Source organism: Paroedura picta, chromosome 3 (genome assembly GCF_049243985.1).
Source record: "Paroedura picta isolate Pp20150507F chromosome 3, Ppicta_v3.0, whole genome shotgun sequence".
Lineage (NCBI taxonomy): Eukaryota > Metazoa > Chordata > Lepidosauria > Squamata > Gekkonidae > Paroedura > Paroedura picta.
Window position 1 is genome coordinate 87,836,846 of NC_135371.1, and position 21,608 is coordinate 87,858,453.

At 39.1% G+C, this 21,608-nt stretch overlaps 1 protein-coding gene across 3 annotated transcripts in view; it reads right to left on the reverse strand.

The window, feature by feature from the left end:
* The window catches only part of SPOCK1 (SPARC (osteonectin), cwcv and kazal like domains proteoglycan 1), an 863,260-nt gene that overhangs the window by 378,968 nt on the left and 462,684 nt on the right, over window positions 1-21,608 (reverse strand). For all 3 annotated transcript variants that reach the window (XM_077326752.1, XM_077326753.1, XM_077326754.1), the window contains exon 4: window positions 12,997-13,111. In XM_077326752.1, the coding sequence (XP_077182867.1) occupies window positions 12,997-13,111 (115 nt within the window). The remainder of the gene's footprint in view (window positions 1-12,996; window positions 13,112-21,608) is intronic.

A 21,608-nucleotide genomic window follows, 5' to 3' on the forward strand; every position in this document is an offset into this window, starting at 1 on the left:
ATTAGGGAAATGTCAGGGTTATTGTAGCATGAATAAACTTATATTTTTCTCAAAGGATGAAAATAATTTTTGATATATATTTACTGGCATAACCTTTTAAATGTTCTTTAATAGTGGCACTAATGGCATGCATTTAATTATAATTAATTACCTCTAATTTGTAAGAAGTATTCTGTGTAAAAATAGGCAACTGTTCCTTCTTGCACTAAATAACTTGAAGACATTGTGATAAAAACAAATACATGACAAGAGGAAAGAGGAACACTATACAATGATATTCAAATCAAGTAACCAGTTTAAGGATTTCTCAACAAAAAGTTAATATTTTCCTTCTGGGAACCATGAGAATACAGTGGGCAGTTCTTAAATTAAAACTGATGAACCATTTGGGGTAGGAAAGATAGGTAAGTAATAGATAAATGGCAAGAAAAAGGAATACTTTTTATTTATTTATTGGCCAGCACTTGTGGGGGGCTGTTAATAAGGGGTTGGCCCGATGTTCCATCTGTTACACATACTAATGACCTGACTTGGATGGCCTAAGCTAAGTAGGGTTGTCCATGATTAGTATTTGGATAGGAAACCACAAAGGAAGTTCAGGGTCCCTACACAGAGGCAGGTAATGGCAAATTATCTCTGAATGTCTCTTGCCTTGAAAGCCCTATGGGATCCACAGGTTACCTATGACTTGACAGCACTTTATTTATTTTATTTTATTTTATTTATAATATTTATATACCACCCTCCCATGTGGCTCAGGAAGTTTTACATAGTCCATAGAAATAAGTACAACACAAATTTACACAGAACATGGGAATAAGTATAGCACAACACAGCAACATCAAGTAAATACAACAATAGCAACAGTGACCTAGCAACAGTTCCAACATTTTCATCTGTCTGCCACCAGTGTACATATTAGCTTACCTCATTATTATGCACAGTTCTCTTATTCATTTAGACAGAGACCTTTTAAAAAGTTTTTTTTTCTGAAGTGCATATACATATAATGTACACATTTTTTCTTGATAAAAATTTATGACTATTCCTTGGTGTAGTGGTTAGGAGTGGGGACTTCTAATCTGGCGAACTGGGTTTGATTCTGTGCTCCCCCACAAGCAACCAGCTGGGTGACCTTGGGCTCACCACAGCACTGATAAAACTGTTCTGACCAAACAGTGATATCTGGGCTCTCTCAGCCTTACCTACCTCACAGGGTGTCTGTTGTGGAGGAAGGGAAAGGAAGGGAAGGTGAACGTAAGCTGCTTTGAGACTCCTGGTAGAGAAAATCAGGGTATAAGAACCACCACCACCACCACCACCACCACCACCACCACCACCAACAACAACAACAACAACAACAACAACAACAACTCCTCCTCCTCCTCCTCTTCTTCTTCTTCTTCTTCTTCTTCTTCTTCTTCTACTACTACTACTACTACTACTACTACTACTACTACTACTACTACTACTACTACTACTACTACTACTACTACTGAAAATGAAAAATGTAGAAAATAGCCCAACACTGAGACTGAACTCTTATGTTCAGTCTCCAGATGTCCATGGACTCCAATATTGAGATCTCTAACATTGAGATCATTGTTAGATCTATTGTATTGGTGCCACCCTCTTCTGAATATTATTCTCCCCACCAGGCTGAACTTGGGGGGAACTCAGGTAACTAATATTAGAATTGTGACCACTGCCGCTTATATGTAACTTTTGTTGATGTTAATTGGGGTTTTTATGGGGATTTTATTGTTGTAAACCGCCCTGAGACCTATTTGGAGAAGGGCGGTCTAAAAATCAAATAATAATAACAATAACAATAATAATAACAATAATAATAATAATACCTTAATTGCAAATGATTTCCCATTCAAATACTGACTAGTCAAATATAATGTATCACAGGCTCCTGTTCAAATTTCTCACTGACTATTGCATTGGCTATTCGTCAAGAGAATGTTCTGTATTTCACAGGTCTGCCTTAACTGTTCATAATTTTGTTCAGCAGTCAGAACTGTTCTAATCTGGGGGGTGTGGCTAAAGATGTCGTTCTGAGAGGGTGGCAGGGCATTTGCTCGGCTATCTCTGAAGCCTGACAGGGGTCAATTGCGCAAGCAATTGGCAGAAAAGAGGAGGGGTACGCAAACCCCACCTCACCTTTCTACCCAGGAAGTTCTTGGGGCCGTCTCCAATCTTTTAGGGAGTATATCTCCCTGGATTATAGGCTGTCAGCGTTCCAGGTCCAGAGGACGACTGCCATTTTCTATCTCGGACTTTCTTTTCTCTCTTTAATCTTAAAGTATCTGCTTCAACCCTACACGATGATTTACTGGAAATGAACGTTGTGAACTGAGGGGAGGACATCGGCTGAGTTCCAAAACATCATTTACTGCAAGTATCTCTCGTTTTTTTTTCCCCGTCTCTCTTCCTGCATCAAAGCCCTTTGTTTCCCCCCTCCTCTTACTCTGCTCTGCCCGAAGCCACCTCGTTATGAGGCAGGCTAATTCTCCTAACTAAGCAGAAGAAGGACTCAAATCAACTCAAATTAATTGGCAAAAGCTCTTATTGTAATTGTTTTGGTTTTCGGAGATAAGAGATAAGAGCTGTGAATGGGAAGATCTCACGAGAACTCTGTTCCAGCATGAGAATAACTGCCTTAACAGACTTCAATACGTTACATGCCAGAGGATAAAACAGAGGACCTCTACTGGCCACTTGTAAAATTGTTAGAGGCCGGCTGTTTTTTTTTTAAAGTCAAAAACATGTCTATGTTAAAAAGATTGGCTCATCTCATAGAGAAACAAACCCAAGATTTCAAAGTATTTACAGAAGGATTGGTCAAAAATATCTTCAAGGAGATCCAAGATGGCAAGGAAGAAGTCTCCAACAGGAATGATGGATCAATAACAGTGGCTGATGACAGCTTTAAACAAGGTGGAAAACCAACAGTAGAAGAGAAATCTGAAATTCATATCTTCAAGGAGATCCAAGATGCCAAGGAAGAAGTCTTTAACAGGAATGATGGATCAATAACAGTGGCTGATGACAGCTCTAAACAAGGTGGAAAACCAACAGTAGAAGAGAAAGCTGAAATTCTGGAGACGGAAAATGGGATGCCGGAGTTCTGCAGCCCAGATAAGGACACCCTTTTAAAAAAGACATACAGCCATCTCAAAGCAACAGTGTACAAAAATCAATCAAAAGAAATATGGATCTGTAGTGAAAGTAACCGATTTAAAGGAGCTCTTTGGGGAAAAAATTGTATTGATACTGGAGTCCAGGAGGTGCAACGGCCTCAAGATTTATTGATGCATATTCTGCGGGAAAGAGTACAACTGCACTTTCTACGCCAAAGGCCAATGGGACAGAATATAAGTCTACGGGAACGACAAGATGTAGCAAGCCTCGAGATGAGACCCCCTTAAGAAGACCGAAAGCTCATATTGTTTTATGTTTAATGTTATACTGTATTCTATATTTCTGTTTTTATGAAAAAGGGGAAGCAGTGTCTCTTTCTCTCTTGTTTCTTTTCCTTTGTAGGCATATAGGTAATATAATCATTAGTGTTGGAAATATAAAATGGGGTTCTCCCCCCTTATTTTTTCTTTTTTCTATTAGTGTATTGTTCTAGGGCCAAAGCCCACACTGAGCCCCTGTAGAAAACGTTTAATGTTAAGCTTTCAACTTAAATCTGAAAATATACCTGTCAGGATGGCTCTTAGAATGGGTCAAGTATAAATTGTTTTGTAGATGTATCTGAATTAAGGATAAGGAGAAGCTATAGAAGACTGAAAGCTTATATTGTTCTATGTTTAATGTTAAGCATTTAATCTAAACCTGGAAACTTTACTATTCTCTGTATTAACAACATATACTGTATCCTACATTGCTATTTTTATGAAAAAGGGGAAGCAATGTTTTTTTTCTCTCTTGTTTCTTTTCCTTTGTAGGCATATAGGTAATATAATCGCTAGTGTTGGAAATATAAAATGGGGTTTTCCCCCCTTATTTTTTCTTTATTGGTGTATTGTTATAGGGCCAAAGCTCACACTGATCTGTAGAAAATGCAAAGCTCTCAATTTATACCTGTCAGGATGGCTCTTAGAATGGGTCAAGTATAAATTGTTCTGTAAATGTATCTGTATTAAGGATAAGGAGAAGTTATGAAATCCTCCTGTAATTTTTTTTCTTTGTACATCTTTAAGGCAAAGCCCTACTTTCCTTTCCCTTCATTAGGGTATTGATAAAGGGCCAAAACTCATACTGTTCTACAAGAAATGTTTAATGTTAAGCATCTAACTTAAACCTAGAAATATCTGCCAGGATAGCTCTTAGATTGTATCAAGCAGTTAACGTGAGGTCTACGATCTCTCAAATTGATTAATAACAACTTTTCTTTTGTATATCTAAATAGGCCTTTTTTAATGTAGTGGAAATTTGGATGGCTCTTAGACTCAGTTTTGGGCAAAAGTTTATATCACTGTGTAGTTAATGTGGGGTCGTATATTTTCAAACGATTATTATATTTTATTTACTGTTTTTTTGTATTAATAACTCGTATTGCATCCTATATTTCTATCTTTATGAAAATAAAAAAAACTTGTATATAAAAAAAAGAACTGTTCTAATCTGGGGCATTTATCTACAGCTGTGTATATGTGATTTACTCTACAAAAAACAGGAATCATAGTTATTGATTGCATCATACTGTTCTAAATACAGTAGAAATATACAACAACAAAATACCTAACTGCTCATTAAAATATTCACAGAAAGACCTAACCCAAAAATTCAAGCACAGGTTGAAATGAAATAGGTGTGGAAGCAATGGAAGTCAATTTTACTTTAACCATTATGAAATACAATTACAGAGATATTCTGGCATACTGTAGTAGATCTGCACATGAACAACAAGAAGGCATATTTCTACATAATACCAATACGGTTCAAACTTTTAGAGTCTCTAAGAGAATCCTAAAGTTTGTTTACTATATTATTGGTTCATGAACCAATACAGAGGTAAATAAATTTAAAAGTATATTCATGGCAGGTTTAATATATATGAAATGCAATTACAAATGAACCACATATGGATGTAAACTCTGGCTCATTTTATAAAGTTCTCAAGGGTATTTTTATTGAAGAAAATTATTGGCAAATAGGTCCAAACTAAACCTACTAAACAGACATTTTACAGCAAGGAAAGAACAAAATATTTCATATTTCTGGTTGGCTATTATTTTTGTCATAAAAGATGAAGCTTCAGTGCATAGTAATAAAATACCTGGCCTCCTTGTAAAACAGACAAAAAATACAGTGCTTTATTGAGCTTTCAGCTTCTCTCTATTGACTTGATACTTATTTTACATGCCTTGTATTACTTTCTGCCTTTACCTTCAAGGCAACATTCTCATGATCATATACAGAACAATAAAGGTCTATATTTATTTTGGATACAACTAGTGAGTGCTAAAAGGATGGTACCATGTATTGTATTGCAAACAATTACTTAATAAAAGGTAAAGGAGAGCTTTTATATATTTTCCTTACAACTTACAATACTTCCTTCTTCTCAGAGAATGTACACATCCTTAACACATAGCTACCTTTAATATTTGAGAAGAGGCCTCCCAGGCGGAGAGTGTCTGGCCTCTGCTTCCGGTCCACGGGCCAATTAGCAAAGCTGTGCGTGTCCTGATTGGCACGTGGAATGCTTGCACCCATGCCCAACAAACCCAGCCAGGGGCACTCTGTTGTTATCGCTGCCATTCTGCCCCTGACACCTTTTCCAAGCTTCAGTGGAAAAGGCCTGCCAAGCCTTGCAGAGGCTGTGGCAAGCAGCCCTACTGCTCACACTCCACTCTGGGCCCAACACGCCCCAGCAGGCAGCCCTCCCACCTGGTCTCCAACCTGGGCCCAACACACCACAGCAGGCAGCCCTCCTGCCTGCTCTCTGCCTTGGGCCACAAATGCTATGACAGGTGTTAGAATCATATAATAATAGACTTGGAAGGGACATCATGGGTCATCTAGTCCAACCCCCTGCACTATACAGGACACTCACATCCCAATCACTCATCTACTGTAACCTGCCATCCCTTTGCCTTCACAAAATCAGCCTCTCCGTCAGACGGCTATCTAGCCTATGTTTAAAAAATTCCAAAGATGGAGAACCCACCACCTCCTGAGGTAGCCTGTTCCACTGAAGAACCGCTCTAACTATCAGGAACTTCTTCCGGATGTTTAGATGGAATTTCTTTTGAATTAATTACATCCCATTCATTCTGGTCTGTCCCTCTGGGGCAAGAGAGAACAATTCTGCTCCATCCTCCATATGGCACCCTTTTAAATACTTGAAGATGGTTATCAGATCCCCTCTCAGTCGTTTCCTCTCTAGGCTAAATAGACCAAGCTCCCCCAACCTTTCTTCATACGTCTTGGTCCCCAAACCCCTCACCATCTTTGTTGCCCTCCTCTGGACACGTTCCAGTTTGTCTACATCTCTCTTCAACTGGGGTGCCCAAAACTGAACACAGTACTCCAAGTGAGGCTGAACGGGAGCAGAGTAAAACAGTACCATCACCTCCTGTGATCTGGACACGAAACTCCGTTTGATACAGCCCAAAATCCCATTTGCCTTTTTAGCCACTGAGTCACACTGCTGACTCATGTTCAATGTATGTTCTACTAAGACTCCTAAATCCTTTTCGCACATGCAACTGCTAAGACAAATCTCCCCCATCTTATATTGGTTTATTTGGTTTTTCCTACCTAAATGCAGAACTTTACATTTGTTCCCATTGAACTTCATTTTATTCAGTTTAGCACACTTCTTGAACCTATCAAGATCATCCTGTATTTTGTTGCTGTCTTCAGGTGTGTTTGCTACCCCTCCTAGTTTGGTATCATCTGCAAATTTAATAAGTATCTCCTCTAATTCCTCATCCAAATCATTTATAAATATGTTGGACAACACAGGCCCCAGGACAGATCCTTGGGGTACTCCACTTGTGACTCTTTTCCAAGAAGATGCTGAACCATTAACAAGTACCCTCTGGGTATGATTTACCTGACAGAATTAGGATCCATACTGCATTTTACTAACTTGTGAACAAGTATATCATGTGGAAGCTTATCAAAAGCTTTACTGAAATCCAGATAAACTATGTCCACAGCATTCCCCTGATCCAGCAAGGTAGTCAATTTCTCAAAAAAAGTGATAAGGTTGGTCTGACATTACTTTTTCTTGCAAAACCCGTGCTGAGTCTTAGAAATCACAGCTCTCAGTTCCAGCTGCTCAAGGACCGGCTGTTTGATGATTTGTTCCAAAATTTTGCCAGCTACAGATGTCAAGCTGACAGGTCAATAATTACCCAGATCCTCCTTTTTCCCTTTCTTGAAGATGGGGACAACATTTGCCCGCCTCCAATCGTCTGGCACCTCACCTGTTCTCCAAGAACTGTCAAAAATAATGGACAGAGGTTCAGAGATGACATCTGAAAGTTCTGATTGGATGGAACCTCATGGTCCAATCTTTCTGCATCTTGAGGGTTCTTTTGAGTAGAGGCTCCTGCAGCCACACTGCAAGTTTGGTGCCTCTACCTATAAGACCCACCCTCCCAGAGCCCAGAAAAGACAAAAAGGGGGAAAACCCCATATATTCATTGCGCCAAATTGATTCAGATTTGGTCAAATTGATTCATCCAAATCAGAACAAACCATGGGTGATTTGGACAAATCAGACTTAGTCCGAATAACTTTGGACCAAATCTGAAACAGTCTGATCCCCCCCCCCATGCATATCCCTAACAATTCATATCAGAAGTACCATTATGAACTGTAAGAGTATTGCTGCAAATGTTAACTGCATATGCCTTCATTAGGTCAATGACTCAGCATGACTGGATGACATTTTCAATGGATGCTAATTGTTCAGAGACAGCTTCTCTTATGTATCTGTGTAAATTTGGATGACATGATCCTCCTTTGCTGAAAAGAGGGGAAGATGTATGTGTGAGCACAGAAAGAACAGCTGTGTCAATTGAAGCAAAGCTAATCAGGTAATGCTGAGCAACTAAAAATCTAAAAATAAGTGCTTTTTTTAAAAAAGAGAAAAGTCTAAGGAACAGGTTCTTGATCAGGACCACAGCAACATATTGCAGTAATATATATTGGTACCTGGAGCGCATTTTTAAATGAGTTATAAGAAGAGATTAACATTATTTCTTTTAGTTTGCCAGAGGGAGCAAAACCCAAACAATTTTGGGTAATGTGTTCTCTTTGAAATAGAAATATTTTTATAATATACTTCATATAAAACAAAATACTGATTAAAAATATAGACATATTTAACTAGAAAGATTTACAAAAGCATTGAAAAGCATTAAACCATCACACTAGTGATCCCCTCATATAAATCACTGACATTTATATGGGGGGGGGGGATAGAGCTCAGGGGTAATGCCTGCAAGAGTACAAGGTTGTGCATTTCTGTGTAGTAGAAAGCAAAGTATCAATGCCAGATGATATTCTCATCTAACATAACCAGAATGTTCACTTTTTTCCTAAACACCAACATATCAAATTGCCTTTTTATGTAAACCTCCAAAACTAAATGCACTACTGAGATTCTAAAATGAACTCCACAGGAACAGACCTGTATAGCACTCTAAATATCAAGGTGTAATAGCACAAATATAAATTGATATACCTTAAGCTAGGAGGGTTCCATTAAACTTCTTGTAATTTGAAGCAAAGAACGCTATTGAAAACTTGTAATAATGGGATCCTTGCAAACCACATGTTTTAAAACTGAAATTACCCTGATCATAAAGTCCATTTCTCTCAGTTCAGTCATCTTCTCCAGTTGTTGATACGCTCACAATTTACTTAATGTATTTGGAATGTATGCACTGCTTTTACATTTGCACATGCATCGTCATATCTGTATGTGGAACATTCACCATCACACTTTGTAGAGCTATTAGCCACAATTGGTGCAAGCACACTAACCAACTTTTTCCTATACAGGAAAGCTGAAAGACAGGCTGGTGGCTTCACTACCTCACCTGAAGCTTATTTCCCAAGCAGAAATGTGAGCATGTGCATCAGCAAAGTATTTGCAATGACAGTTTAAAAAAGGAGTCAGAAGTTGGTTCCCATTTCCTTATTTATAGCTCATTGTGAATATATTTGGTAAATAAATATATAAGTGAGCTCTAAGAAACCAGGGTTGGGGAATGCCCTGAGTTGTCAGCCCAGAGACACTGGGCTATGTGACCAGGGTGGTGGTGGCAGAACTGGGGGTGCGCACTGGAAAAAAGCCTAGAGCTGTCTCATGGATCACATTTCATAAACCACTTATCCAGGAAAACCTTTTAAGCAGCTCTAGAGAAATACAAAATGATGAATTCTGGATAATTATTCATCTCACCATAAAGATATGAGATAGGAAATATGGTCCAAGGTACAAAAACATTAGAAACATTGGGGCAGTCTGCATGCGCTGGGGAAGTCCACCCCCCATGCGTACTCGGGAAGTGGTGGGGCATGGTACCCTGCCGCAAGGAACCGGCAGCAGCCTGGCGTAGCTGCTGCTGTGCATAACTGGTCTAAGAAGTGTCAAGTGTCACTTTCACTTTAATCACTCCCTGTATGTAATAGGCACTTTCATGGACCTGCCAAGTTAAGGAAGTGGTATGTACCTGAGTCTATTATGAATGTATAAAGAACATCCTCAAAAGTACATTCTGATATATCACATGTTTGAGGTCTAAGCTTTGGTGATGAAAATAGTTTCTGATCCTAACCCCTCGGGCAAACAAAAAAGTAGCAAAATATTCTTTCTCATGAGGAAAAGCTAAATTGCTTGGGCCTGTTCTGTTTAGAGGAAAGACATGAACAAGGTTTATAAAATGGCACGGAGATGTTAAGAACTTTTTCATGGTTCTTGTAACATTAGAATTCAGATCACCCAATGACATTGAACGGCAGCAGGCAGGCAGAAGAGAGTGCTGCTTCAAACCACATATATTCACAAAATGTCTTTAAAGGATAGGTTAGAAACATTGACAGAATGTTGACCTTTCAATGGCTATTAGATGCAATAGTGACATGGGACTTCCAGGTTCAGAGAGCACAACTGTGGATACCAATTTATGAAGACAACAGTGGAAGACAATTTCTTGCCTTGATTTTGGGCTTCCTGTTAGCCACTCGTGGGCCACTGGTCCAGACTGAGTAGAGTTCTAACACATTGTATTATTAGTTGTCAGTTCCAGATGTTACAATAGTGCTACACATAAGCAATGGTTGTTAATCTATTCAGACCTTAAGTAGTATCTCATGTAAACATTGCTCAGAATTAAAGGAGAATTGTCTCAAATTTTATTTCACCTTGGCTTGGGTACCATAAGGCAAGGGTCAGATGTGAAGAAACCATCTTCAAATTAGTGCTCGAGTTTCAGCCAATTCCAACTTAACAATTTGACAAACTGTAGGTTCCCACCCATGCAAGATTTGTATTGGGGACAATTAAAAAGCACATGAAGAATGTCCTGTGGGGGCATTAGAGAAGACAGAGATTTAGCACAGCTAGATTGGGATTTTTTCAAATACTCTCCTAAAGTGTCCTGATCGGCTCATTGGAGACTTTTTGTTTCTTTGAGTACACTTCCTCCCTGCATGCCTCCAGAACTGGCTGAATTAATAGAACAGATGAGTTAAATTTCTAGGTTTCCCTCTCCTCTCTTCTTTCTATACAAAGTTTGTTTCTCTTCAGTATAAAACTATTATTTTAAGCAGCCTGGTGTTCAGATTCTCTTTGCAAATTTAAACTGCCAACACCTTGAAAATAAAATAAAGGAATATGGAGAGATAAAAAGTAGACTAATTATACACTAACCAATTTTATAGGCTCCATGTTCAACACATCTTTAAAATAATGCAAATTGTGTTTTCAAATAAATAAATAAAACAGAAATAACTAGCTGTAACACTGTTAAAAACCAAGCTTTATGTGTGTGTGTGGGGGGGGGGGGGGAATTTGTAATGCTCAAACTCCCACTTCAGTTATTAAAAGCAGCCAAGGATAAGAAATTATTGCAATGATTAATCTCTTTCCTTTCTGGATTTCCTTTTAGGCACAGCTTGGATCAAACACCCAATAGATTAGGAGTGATGTAAATATAGTTCTGCAAGCTTGGAGAAAATGATTGTATGGCTTTTGTTTGCCACAGGGAACTAACTAAATAGTGGAATTAGATGCTTTTCTAAAAGAAAGAAAGATTAGCTTCACTTCTTTTGGATAAATGCCGTTGTCAGAGCTGCCTCCTGCTTCTCCAATCAACAAAATTCTCTGATTTGCAGTCTAGAAAGACAGATGTGTTATCTGGGAACTTGTCCAGATTTTTTAATATAAAAAACCCCAGTAACAACATTTTAGTCTCTTTTGTACTTCACGACAACACCAGCAATTATTCAGTCAATATAGGAAACAAATTGCTGAATATTTAACAATCAGTATACCAGGGTTTGCAATGAGATCTTCTCAAGCCTCTACATGTCAGTCCATACATGTGGTGCTTATATTTTACAGTCAACCTATACTGGGAAAATGCTTAAAAGCAAATATAGAACAACACTATCAAGCACAGTAGTTGGAATAAAAGCATAAAGCAACATGCTCATGTCTCACCAGCAGTAAACATCCAGTTAAAACAGAAATTCTACATTTCCACAAATATGCAAACATTTTGATAATAAGCTACTTGCAAAATTGATCTTCATAAACAGAAAAACTAAACTAAACAAATTAAGAGCCTATGAGATGGATCAAGACTGGAGTGATGTGGTCCCTGCAAGATATTCCAGTCAAGTGGCAGCATTCTCTATCAACTGAAGCTTCTTAATACTGTAAAGGGATAGCCCAACATATAACATTGCAGTAATCTAATCACAGTAACTAGATCCTTGATGCACAGGAAAGTGCATGGCAGGCTAAGCAGTCTAACCTAGTGGAAGGCACTGTTGGGCACAGTCACTACTTGCTTACCCAGCAGTAGGCTGAATCCATAGCATCCCCAGGTATTTGGACCTGTACTTACAAGTGAATTGAAATCCTATCCAAAGCAGGAGACACCTCAAATCTTGGGTCAGTCCTACTGCCTGCTTCTGTCTTCTCATGATTACACTTCACTTTACTAGCTGTCTGAAAACTGCATCCAGGCACTATTTCACAGTTCCTGTAGCATCCTCAGGCCAATTTGGGTTATACAACATGCAGAGCTGAACGTATGTCTGTCTGTTGTGGTATCATAGTTCCCCTTTTGAACTACTATGATACACATAAGCAAAGGCTTGGTTTTAAAATTAGCTTTAAAATATGTGTGCCATTCTCTTTTGTTGATACTCTAGTCACAATGCAATGTTTTAAATTCTGCATCGTGTCAATTGCCTAAATTTCACAGCCACATCATAAGTCATTGCCAATGTTGCCACAGATAGAAGATGAGCACTCTTTGGGAAGTAGGCACAGGATCCAAGACAACCTACATAATATGAACTTGTCCATGTGATGGATCATCAACTATGCCTATCTATATCTATATCTATATCTATATCTATATCTATATCTATATCTATATCTATATCTATATCTATATCTATATCTATATCTATATATTCATTTAAACATAGTATGTCATTTGATATAGGGTATAGTTAGCAAGGTGTAGTTATTATACAGGGTGCATCACAGTCTTTTTCAGAACAGTAGCTACATATACCTAGTCTTGTTAACTATACCTTATACCAAGCTAGGGAGGCAAATGAAACTTAAATTTTACAAACAAGCAAAGTTTGAAGTAACTGAGTTGTAGCCAAAGAATGCAAACGTAAACTGTTTTTTGACTACTGTATAAAATGACCACATTCGGCTAAGTAAACCAGAAATATTTAACTAAATCAATGTCACCATATCCTTACCTGTGTACTAGCTGTTTGCGGCTTACACAAATGGCTGTCTCATAATCATGAGTAACACACACTTTATGAGGGCTGCACTTGACTTTTAAACATGGATCTTTTGATGGATCAAGAGCTGTTAAAATAAGATATAGAAAAAAGTTTAAACAACTCTGTAGTCACTTCTTAATTAAAATAATAGTATCTATTGAGGAAGACAATATCATTATTATAATATCATATATTATATCATCATATTAATATCATTATATATAGAACTTTGAGTATAAAATGTTTTTCGACGTTTATATAATTTATCCTCACTTCAGCAAGACAACCAAGGAGGATTTAAAATTTGGTCTCCAATATTCAGACTATTGCAGTATATTATTTGCTATTGCCTGCATACTCTTTGATGCATTTACAGCAGTACACAAGTCCATTCCAGGCTGTCACCTATGGGAATGTTCATGTGCCTTATGAAGATCAAATGAGACATGGAACTGGGATTGGCTTCACCATTAATTCCTGAGCAGATTCAATCAAAATATTAGTTGTTGTATGGCTCAGAGCTAAGGGTGTTTAAACCCTGAGAACTTTAGGCACAGGATATGTTACTTTCATAGCAAATCATGTTAAATGGACATTTTATGGTTTGATCATAGAGTTTTCAATGATTTTTAGAGAAGCAGGATTTCATTTCTTGGTTTCATATCTCAAGCTCCCCCCCCCCACACACACACAGCTGGGAACCCAATGTAACAGTCCCAGAGAGCAGAAAATAAGATTATAACCTATTACAATATTTATCATATGTATCATCTAGCATTTACGGTCTTCTATCTTTGTCATCCACTTTATATATTGTTTATGATATGCCATGCTTTGGGCAGTTTTCTTTTGCATTGTTATGTATCCTGGTCCTACTGTGTAGCTTACTGGATGTCTTGTGCTGGTTGATATTTTAATCGTCTCTGGGTCACAGTGAGAAACGTGGTTTATAAATGAACTAGGGGCAAAGCCCGTTGTATCCAAGAATACAATAGGCGCTACAGCTTGGCAGTGGGAAGAGGAAGAGGAGGAGTTGTCCAGTGTGTAAGCGCATGGGGTTGAATGTGTGTGTTGTGTGGGAGGTTGTCGTGGCGTGGTGGCAAATGGGTGTGGAGATATGGGTGTCAAGAACCTGTGGTTTGGAATGTTCATTGAGTTTGGGAGAGGACTGACCTCTGGGAATTTTGGCATAGTGGTTACAGATGAGCTTTCCAGAGCCATGTCTTCAGATATGTGAAAGGAAAATCAGACTGGAGACTTTTCTTAGGGGGAGATTACATGGCAACTAATTCCTCCCAGTTCTGCGTTCAATATCATTTCCCTTTTTGTGTGAATTAGGCCACAAACACCGAAATGCCCCTCTGCCCTAATAGACATGGGGTAGTCACAGTACACAGGTGTCCACCCTGTTCCTTCTTTTCCATTTTTTCACTGTTGATAAAATGTTATGTGCCCACATGCTTCTTTCATGGTTGCTCCTTAGAAGAAGAATGGATTTTTGTACCCTGTTGTTTACTACCCAAAGGAGTCTCAAAGTGGTTTACAAACACCTTTTCCATTCATCTCCCCACTAGTCAACCTGTGAGGTATGTGGGGCTGTGAGAGGTCTGAGAGAACTGGGAATGGGATGCAGTGACCCAGCAGGCCTCAGGTGTCTCAAAGCATTTTATTTTATTTATTTATTTATGTATCATACTTATATATCGCCCTCCCCGGAGGCTCAGGGCGGTTTACATAAGAACAATGAACAATACATAAAACGGTCTATAAAAACATCTGAATAACCTTATAATAATAACTAATAGTTGTAACCAGATAACAATGTAACAGTACAATATAACAATACAACAGTGTAACAGTACAAACAGGTCCAGGGCTTATTGGTGGAATTCTGAGGGGGGGCGGGGGGAGCAGGGGCCCTTCGGTCGCTGTTGATTACGTCTAGTCTCAGCCAATCATCTTCCTTTTCTCTCCCCATAGCAGACTCCCCATGAGGGAGGTGGGGTAAGGAGCCTCACATGGAAGCTAGCAACTCTAAGAGGAAATCTCTCTGTGCACATCAGTCCTGACCTTAGTAAGGTTTTTTATACTTTTTTTTTTACTTGCCAGGCCAAAGTTGGAAAAAGTCAAGTCAGTTCCCATCTGTCTCCAGCCATTTACTTGTTCACTATTTACAGTTTCAGGCTGTAAGTATTTATTTAGATCTTCCTGCACTTTCCAGACTCACAGGACTGATGCTGGTCTGCCTGTCTGTGCCCCAGAATACAAACAGTTGCTGCTAAAGGCTGGCCATAGCCCATAGCCCAGGAGGGACACACCTGCACCACTCCCTCCCAACTGCAGGCAAAAACGGCTTCTTTGAAGGCTGGACTCTGAGGCATTGTACGATTTTGAAGTCCAACCTCCAAACCTCCAGGAATATTTCCAACCCAAGGGTAGCCAACCTCCAGGTGTGGCCTGGAGAGCTCCTGGAATTACAGCTCACCTGCAGAGTAGAGGTACCAGAAATTATAACCTTTGAAAGGGTAGTTTTAAGAGATATAGAAAGATTAATGAGAAAGAAAAGTAAAATACCATTTAACCTCTCAAAGGAAGAGTTCCAGTGTCTCCATAATTTAAAAATGGATCCTAGGATAGTCATTTAACCAGCAGATAAAGGAGGGTGTATAGTCATAATGAATTTGGAGGATTACAATAATGAAATTACAAGACAACTGAGGGATGCCAAATACTATAATGCCAAATAAGTTTCAATCGTATTGATGAAATTATACATATGATTAGAATTATTTCACATGAAGGTTTGGCAATGGGATATATTTTTAGAAAGCAAACATTATTGCATCCCTCATATTTACATATTACCTAAAATTCATAAGGAAGACAGACCTCCTTTGGGAAGACCCATAGTCTCCCAATGTGGTACTTTTTTTGGAACCCCTATCAAAATTCTTGGATCAGGTGATACAAAATAATTTTCCTAAAAATAATTTTCTGCTTAAAGACACTACCCACTTTATAAATTTGGTGGGGCATTTAAAGGTACCCAAGGAAGCAATGTTAGTAACATGGGATGTGACTTCCTTATATACTAACATCCTCATAGATCAGGCTAGACAATCCATACAAACATTACTGGAGGCTAGGACGACACAGCACCCACCAACCCATTTTTTGCTTGATTTATTAGACATATTGTTGGAAAATACTTGTTTTACTTTTGAGAATGAATTATACCTCCAAACACATGGGGTCTTCAATATGCTGATGACACCCACCACTATCTCCTAATGGACAGCTGCCTGGACTCAACCCCAGAGACATTTGTCAGTTGTTGTTTGAAAGCAGTGATGGCTTGGATCAAGTAGAGCTGTCTGAAACTCCTCCTCCAGCACCAAGGTCCTATGGTTGTGTAGGAAAGGCTCAAGTGAGGAATGTGTTTGCCTTGGCTAGATGGGGTACAGCTGATGGCTGCATCAACTGTTAGGAATTTAGGCATGACCTTTGACTCTGCTTAATCTATGAAGGCTCTGGTCAACAAAGTAGCTAAACTGGGATTTTGTTATGTTTTCCAGGCTAAGCTACTAGTGCCCTACCGGGCTCCGGGACACCTCGCCACAGTGATCCATGCAATGGTCACCTCCAGGCTTGAATTCTGTAACTCACTCTATGTGGGCCTTCCCTTGTCCCGGAAATTGTAACTGGTCCCAAATGTAGCAGCATGGGTCCTCAGAAGAACAAACTGGAGGGCCCATATTAGACTTATTCTTGGGCCATTGTACTAGCTCCCAGTTGAATTACAGATCTAGTCTGGGGTTTTGGTATTGACCTTTAAGGTCACACATGATCAGGGCCTGGCATGCCTGAGGGACTGCCCAGCTGACAATGCCTCCCAAGGAGTGCTTCACTAAGTCAATTCAGACTGGCTGGTTATCCCGCGCCGAGAAGTACATCTGGCCTCAACCAGGGCCAGAGCCTTTTCAGTCCTGGCCCCTTCCTGGTAGAACAAGCTCCCAGAAGAGCGGTGGGCCCTTCAGGAACTTTAGAGTTTTTTATTTATATCAGTTCTGCCTTGAATAAAAAGAAAAGGCAGAAACGCAATGCTTTAAATGAATACAAATAAAAATGTATAAGACTTTAAAGAAAGAATATGACACTTAACATTACTAGTCTATCATGAGTGGTAGTTTAGACCAGGGGTAGTCAACCTGTGGTCCTCCAGATATCCATGGACTACAATTGCCCCTGCCAGCATTTGCTGGCAGGGGCTCATGGGAAATGTAGTCCATGGACATCTGGAGGACCACAGGTTGACTACCCCTGGTTTAGACTATCCACATATCATTTTATTTACGGAAACAAGTGTATAATGATTTATTTCATATTTGCTGTTGTGCAGTGATTGCTGAACACATCTAAAACTTGGCAATCTTCTATTCCTACAATATGTGATTTCCTGTATTTTATCCGATGTAATTCCAGAATCAACAAAAACTCAGCATGCCAGTTCCAGCTAGTGCCAGCAAGATACACAAATACTACTGTAAAATGGAGATACAATCATTACTACAACAATCATAATTTTAGCAACACCTTCCATTACAAAGACTCCCAAAGAACTAAAGCTTTCTATATATGCATATGGAAGATGGTCCATTTGGCAATTAAATGCCATTACGTCTGGCATAAATGCTGTCCAGGCAGCACAATGGCATACCAGCCAGGGTGTGGGTTTGAAGGAATTAATAACACTATATTGTAGTGAAAATACAGGCTTTTTTTTTCAATACAGTAGGACTTACAAATATGGTGCTTTGCCAAAACACAAGGATTTAAAACCTTTCCACACTAATTAAAGCCTTTTTGGGACTACAAACCACCCATTGATGTTCTGCCAATGTTATAACAAGGGCCTCCTATGAAAATTTCCCTTTTAGCTGGCAATAAAGCTTTTGACTATAAATACAAACAACAAAGCAGAAGGGTGCAAAGAAGGATGTGACAGAAACTCAATAACATATTAACTTATTAATGATACATTCACCTTTCTATAAAGTTATTTAAATGATGAAAAATAAGCTGATGATGAAAACTCTCCCGCCACTTAACAGTATCAAGCATTTTCTGAATCTCCAGATTATTTCACATTATTCCTTAGAAAATTGTTTAAAAGTGTTATTAGCATCTGGGGGACCAGTAAAGACTTTTAGGGAGATACCACTTTCCTTCTCTCTTAAAATCCCCCACATTTGTAGAAACCCCAATATTTTCTGCAAGTGATCTCCTGCTTTTATGATAAGTCTGCCAAAGAAAGCTCATTAGGAAGCAGAAATTTGAATGGTGACTTTCTGATTCACAGGTCAGTAACCATTAATTATGTTAGCCATTCTAAACACATAATTTATCTGCAAAAAGCAGCTATGGGAATCAAGGCTACTTTGGAGGTAATGGGAAGCTTTAACACTTCTGCAACTGAAAATGTCCTCACTGGGCTGCTTCAAGCTTCATAAAGTAAAAAAAAGGCAGGCCACTTATCTGTCTTTTCCCGCCTGCTGGAGCTTAAAACATCCGGAAAAGGCCTTTCAGAATACTGAGCCATCAGATGCAAAGAACTAAGCTACCTTTCCCCAATGCAGCGGGCCCAATTCCCACCATTGTTATTCTGCAGTTTAACTGAATATTAGAGTTCCGAGCACATTTCCAGCATCACATTGTAATTTGCCCCTTAAATTCTATCCTGTCCCGTGATTTTATATGCCCAGAAGAAGGGTTTACATTTTATCCTATGAAATGCACATGAAAAACAATGTGAAGGATTTCCAAAGCATAGAATTTTGCTCAAAATCCAGGAATAGTATCTGACATGTATATCAGTAAAAACCTACAGCTGTTAGGGAGTGGTATATGGGGATTATTAATCTGTGATCATAGATGTGACAGAGAAGGGTTTGGGAGGAAAGTTGGAGATACAGATATAGACATAGCAAATTACAAGGTCAACAGGGACTGGGATTATGGTGTACATCTCCCTTAGGAGTATCTGGTTTTCCAAGTCTCACTTGTATATGGACAACAGTGTTCACCAAACTATTGCACTTGCAATGTCTTTTTGGCTAATCTGACTTAATTTTGTTTTTTGTAAACTGGATGTTTAACTGGGTTAACCCCCTTTAGTGAAAAGAATAGTCTAGGTTGCGGTAGAAAGTGCACACAAATCATGAAGAAAGTTATTCATAGGATAACTACTAACTCCCTTGGTGCTTGACAGTATAAGCTAGACTCTTATTTACTTTGTGGTATGGGAAGGGATGAGGTTTGGAATCTCTCAACAAAGTTTTGCGTGCAAGTTTAGCAAAACAAGGTTAGTTAAACACGAGGGATTAGGCTGGGATCAGGGCAAATTCCCACTTCCAGAAGGACTCAGGCTTGGTCTGGGATGGTCCCAGGCCTGGCCTGACTCAGGCCCTAAATTGCTGCATTTTAAGTTGCTGTGGGATGCAACAAGGTGTATGTCGGGCCTGATCCATGCAGACATGGAAAACTCGGGCTGTCCCAATGAGCTTTCCCCAACCTGCCAGCTCCTGCCTTGCTCACCCTGCTGCTGCCAACAGTGCTGCAGAGTGGTGTGGAACTTCTTTATTTTTAAAGGAGTTATTGCTATGCATGACAAAGGGGTGCTGTGGACAGAGAAGTTTGGGCAGCCCCGGACAGTGGTGGAAACCTGTGGTGCCACTTAGATTCCTGTTGAAGGAGGTCCCAAGAATGAAATAAACAACAACAACCAAGAAAAAGTGCTGGCACCCTGTTTGTTGCTCTATTGCCTTCCCGCCACTCTGCGGGGCACTTGTGCTTCCTTGAGCCCCGCTGCTTTGTGATGCAGGACAGAGATGGTGGCAGCCATCCAAAGGCAGCACCAGAAGCCCTGCCGTGCCTCTTCCCTGGCCTAGAGGCAGCATGGCCTGAGGGGTGGGGCATGGAAGGCAGCCAGAGAAGCTGACAGCTCTGCCTCCCAGCAGGCATACCGCACTTGGTCGCTGGGACCCTCAATGCTGCAGAGCAACATGGAACATTTCTTTTTTTCCCAGCAGCAAACTTATATGGGAGATTTAACAGCCTCCCATTAGATAAACGTTTATGTCCCCGCAATCTGAATCAGGTAGAAGATCTCAAAAAAACTATATTGTCCACTTTATGATTCTATCCGATCTAGTTTGAATCAAATACTGTTTTATATTTCTGGTTCAGATGAGGACCAAATTAAGTTTATTTTGGCGGATATATTCCTGACAGTAAAACTGGATGTAGCCACATTTATACTATAATCTATGCCTATTAGGAAAAAGATTTGTCTCTGATGCAACCCAGAGTCGATGATGTTATTGTACTATTGTACAACTGTGTGTCATTTTTTGATCTTTAAAAAAAACTTTTTAGATCAAGTTTTAATATTTTTAGTCTGAAATTATTTTAATTATTGTTTGTTAATTGTACTTTTGTCATTATCGTTATGGCATAAAGCTGCAACAATAAATTTATTTACTTATAATTTAAACAAAAATGAATCTAAGGATGGGCAATGCACAACCGAGAGTTCTGTGCATTGTTATTGAAAGAAGAGTGAAAAATCTGAGCATTCACTTAAGATGCAGTTTCTAGTCTATATATGCACAGAGGAAATATGAAAGAACAAAAAGGTAATGTACCTCAACACTTAAGGAAGCAGAAGGTAAATAGAAAAGACTGTGACACATTTTCCAGACTATAACTTCTGAGTTTTTACAAGCATTGGAAGACAAGAGATACTAGTTTGGGGAAAAATGGAATTTTGAGTCCTGCAAGGGAGTAAAAATGCTTAAAAGAAGTGAACCTACAATACTTTATGACATTAAATGATTTGTTTCTCTCAAAATGAAACTAAAACCTTTATTTTTTAAAAATTACTCTATGTTTCTGGGTAAACATATTTATAATTGAATTTCTATCCCGCTTCTCCCAACAAAGTCGACTCAAGGCGGCTCACAAGATAAAACAAATAAAATATCCTCAATGAAAACCCCAATAGTCACAACAATATTAACAATATCAACAATCCCATAGATGGTGGAATAGAACATCCTTCACCATTCCAGTCAGATATTTCACCATTCCAGCTGCATCCACCCACCAGTATCACTCAGGCTAAGATCTATCTCGCCAGCAATAGTGCTTAGTTAAATCCTACAAAGTGTACCATCTCATATTTCAATTAAGCAAGGTGTCACTTACTTTTAAAATATTCTTAGAAATGTTCTTTCACCCTAAACTGCACAAATACTATTGCGGAACTGCAATGTGAATTAGCCATGGGATGGCATCTATGAGGTTCATGACAAGTTAATTCCATGTTAATTCAGAGGAAGACAAGTTGTTTTTATATCCTACTTTTCACTGCCCAAAGGAGTCCCAAAGTGGTTTACAATTGTCTTCCCATCCTCTCCCCACAACAGACACCCTGTGAAGTAGGTGAGGCTGAAAGAGTTCTGACAGGATTGCTTTGTCAGAACAGTACTATCAGGACTGTGATGAGCCCAAAGTCCCCCAGC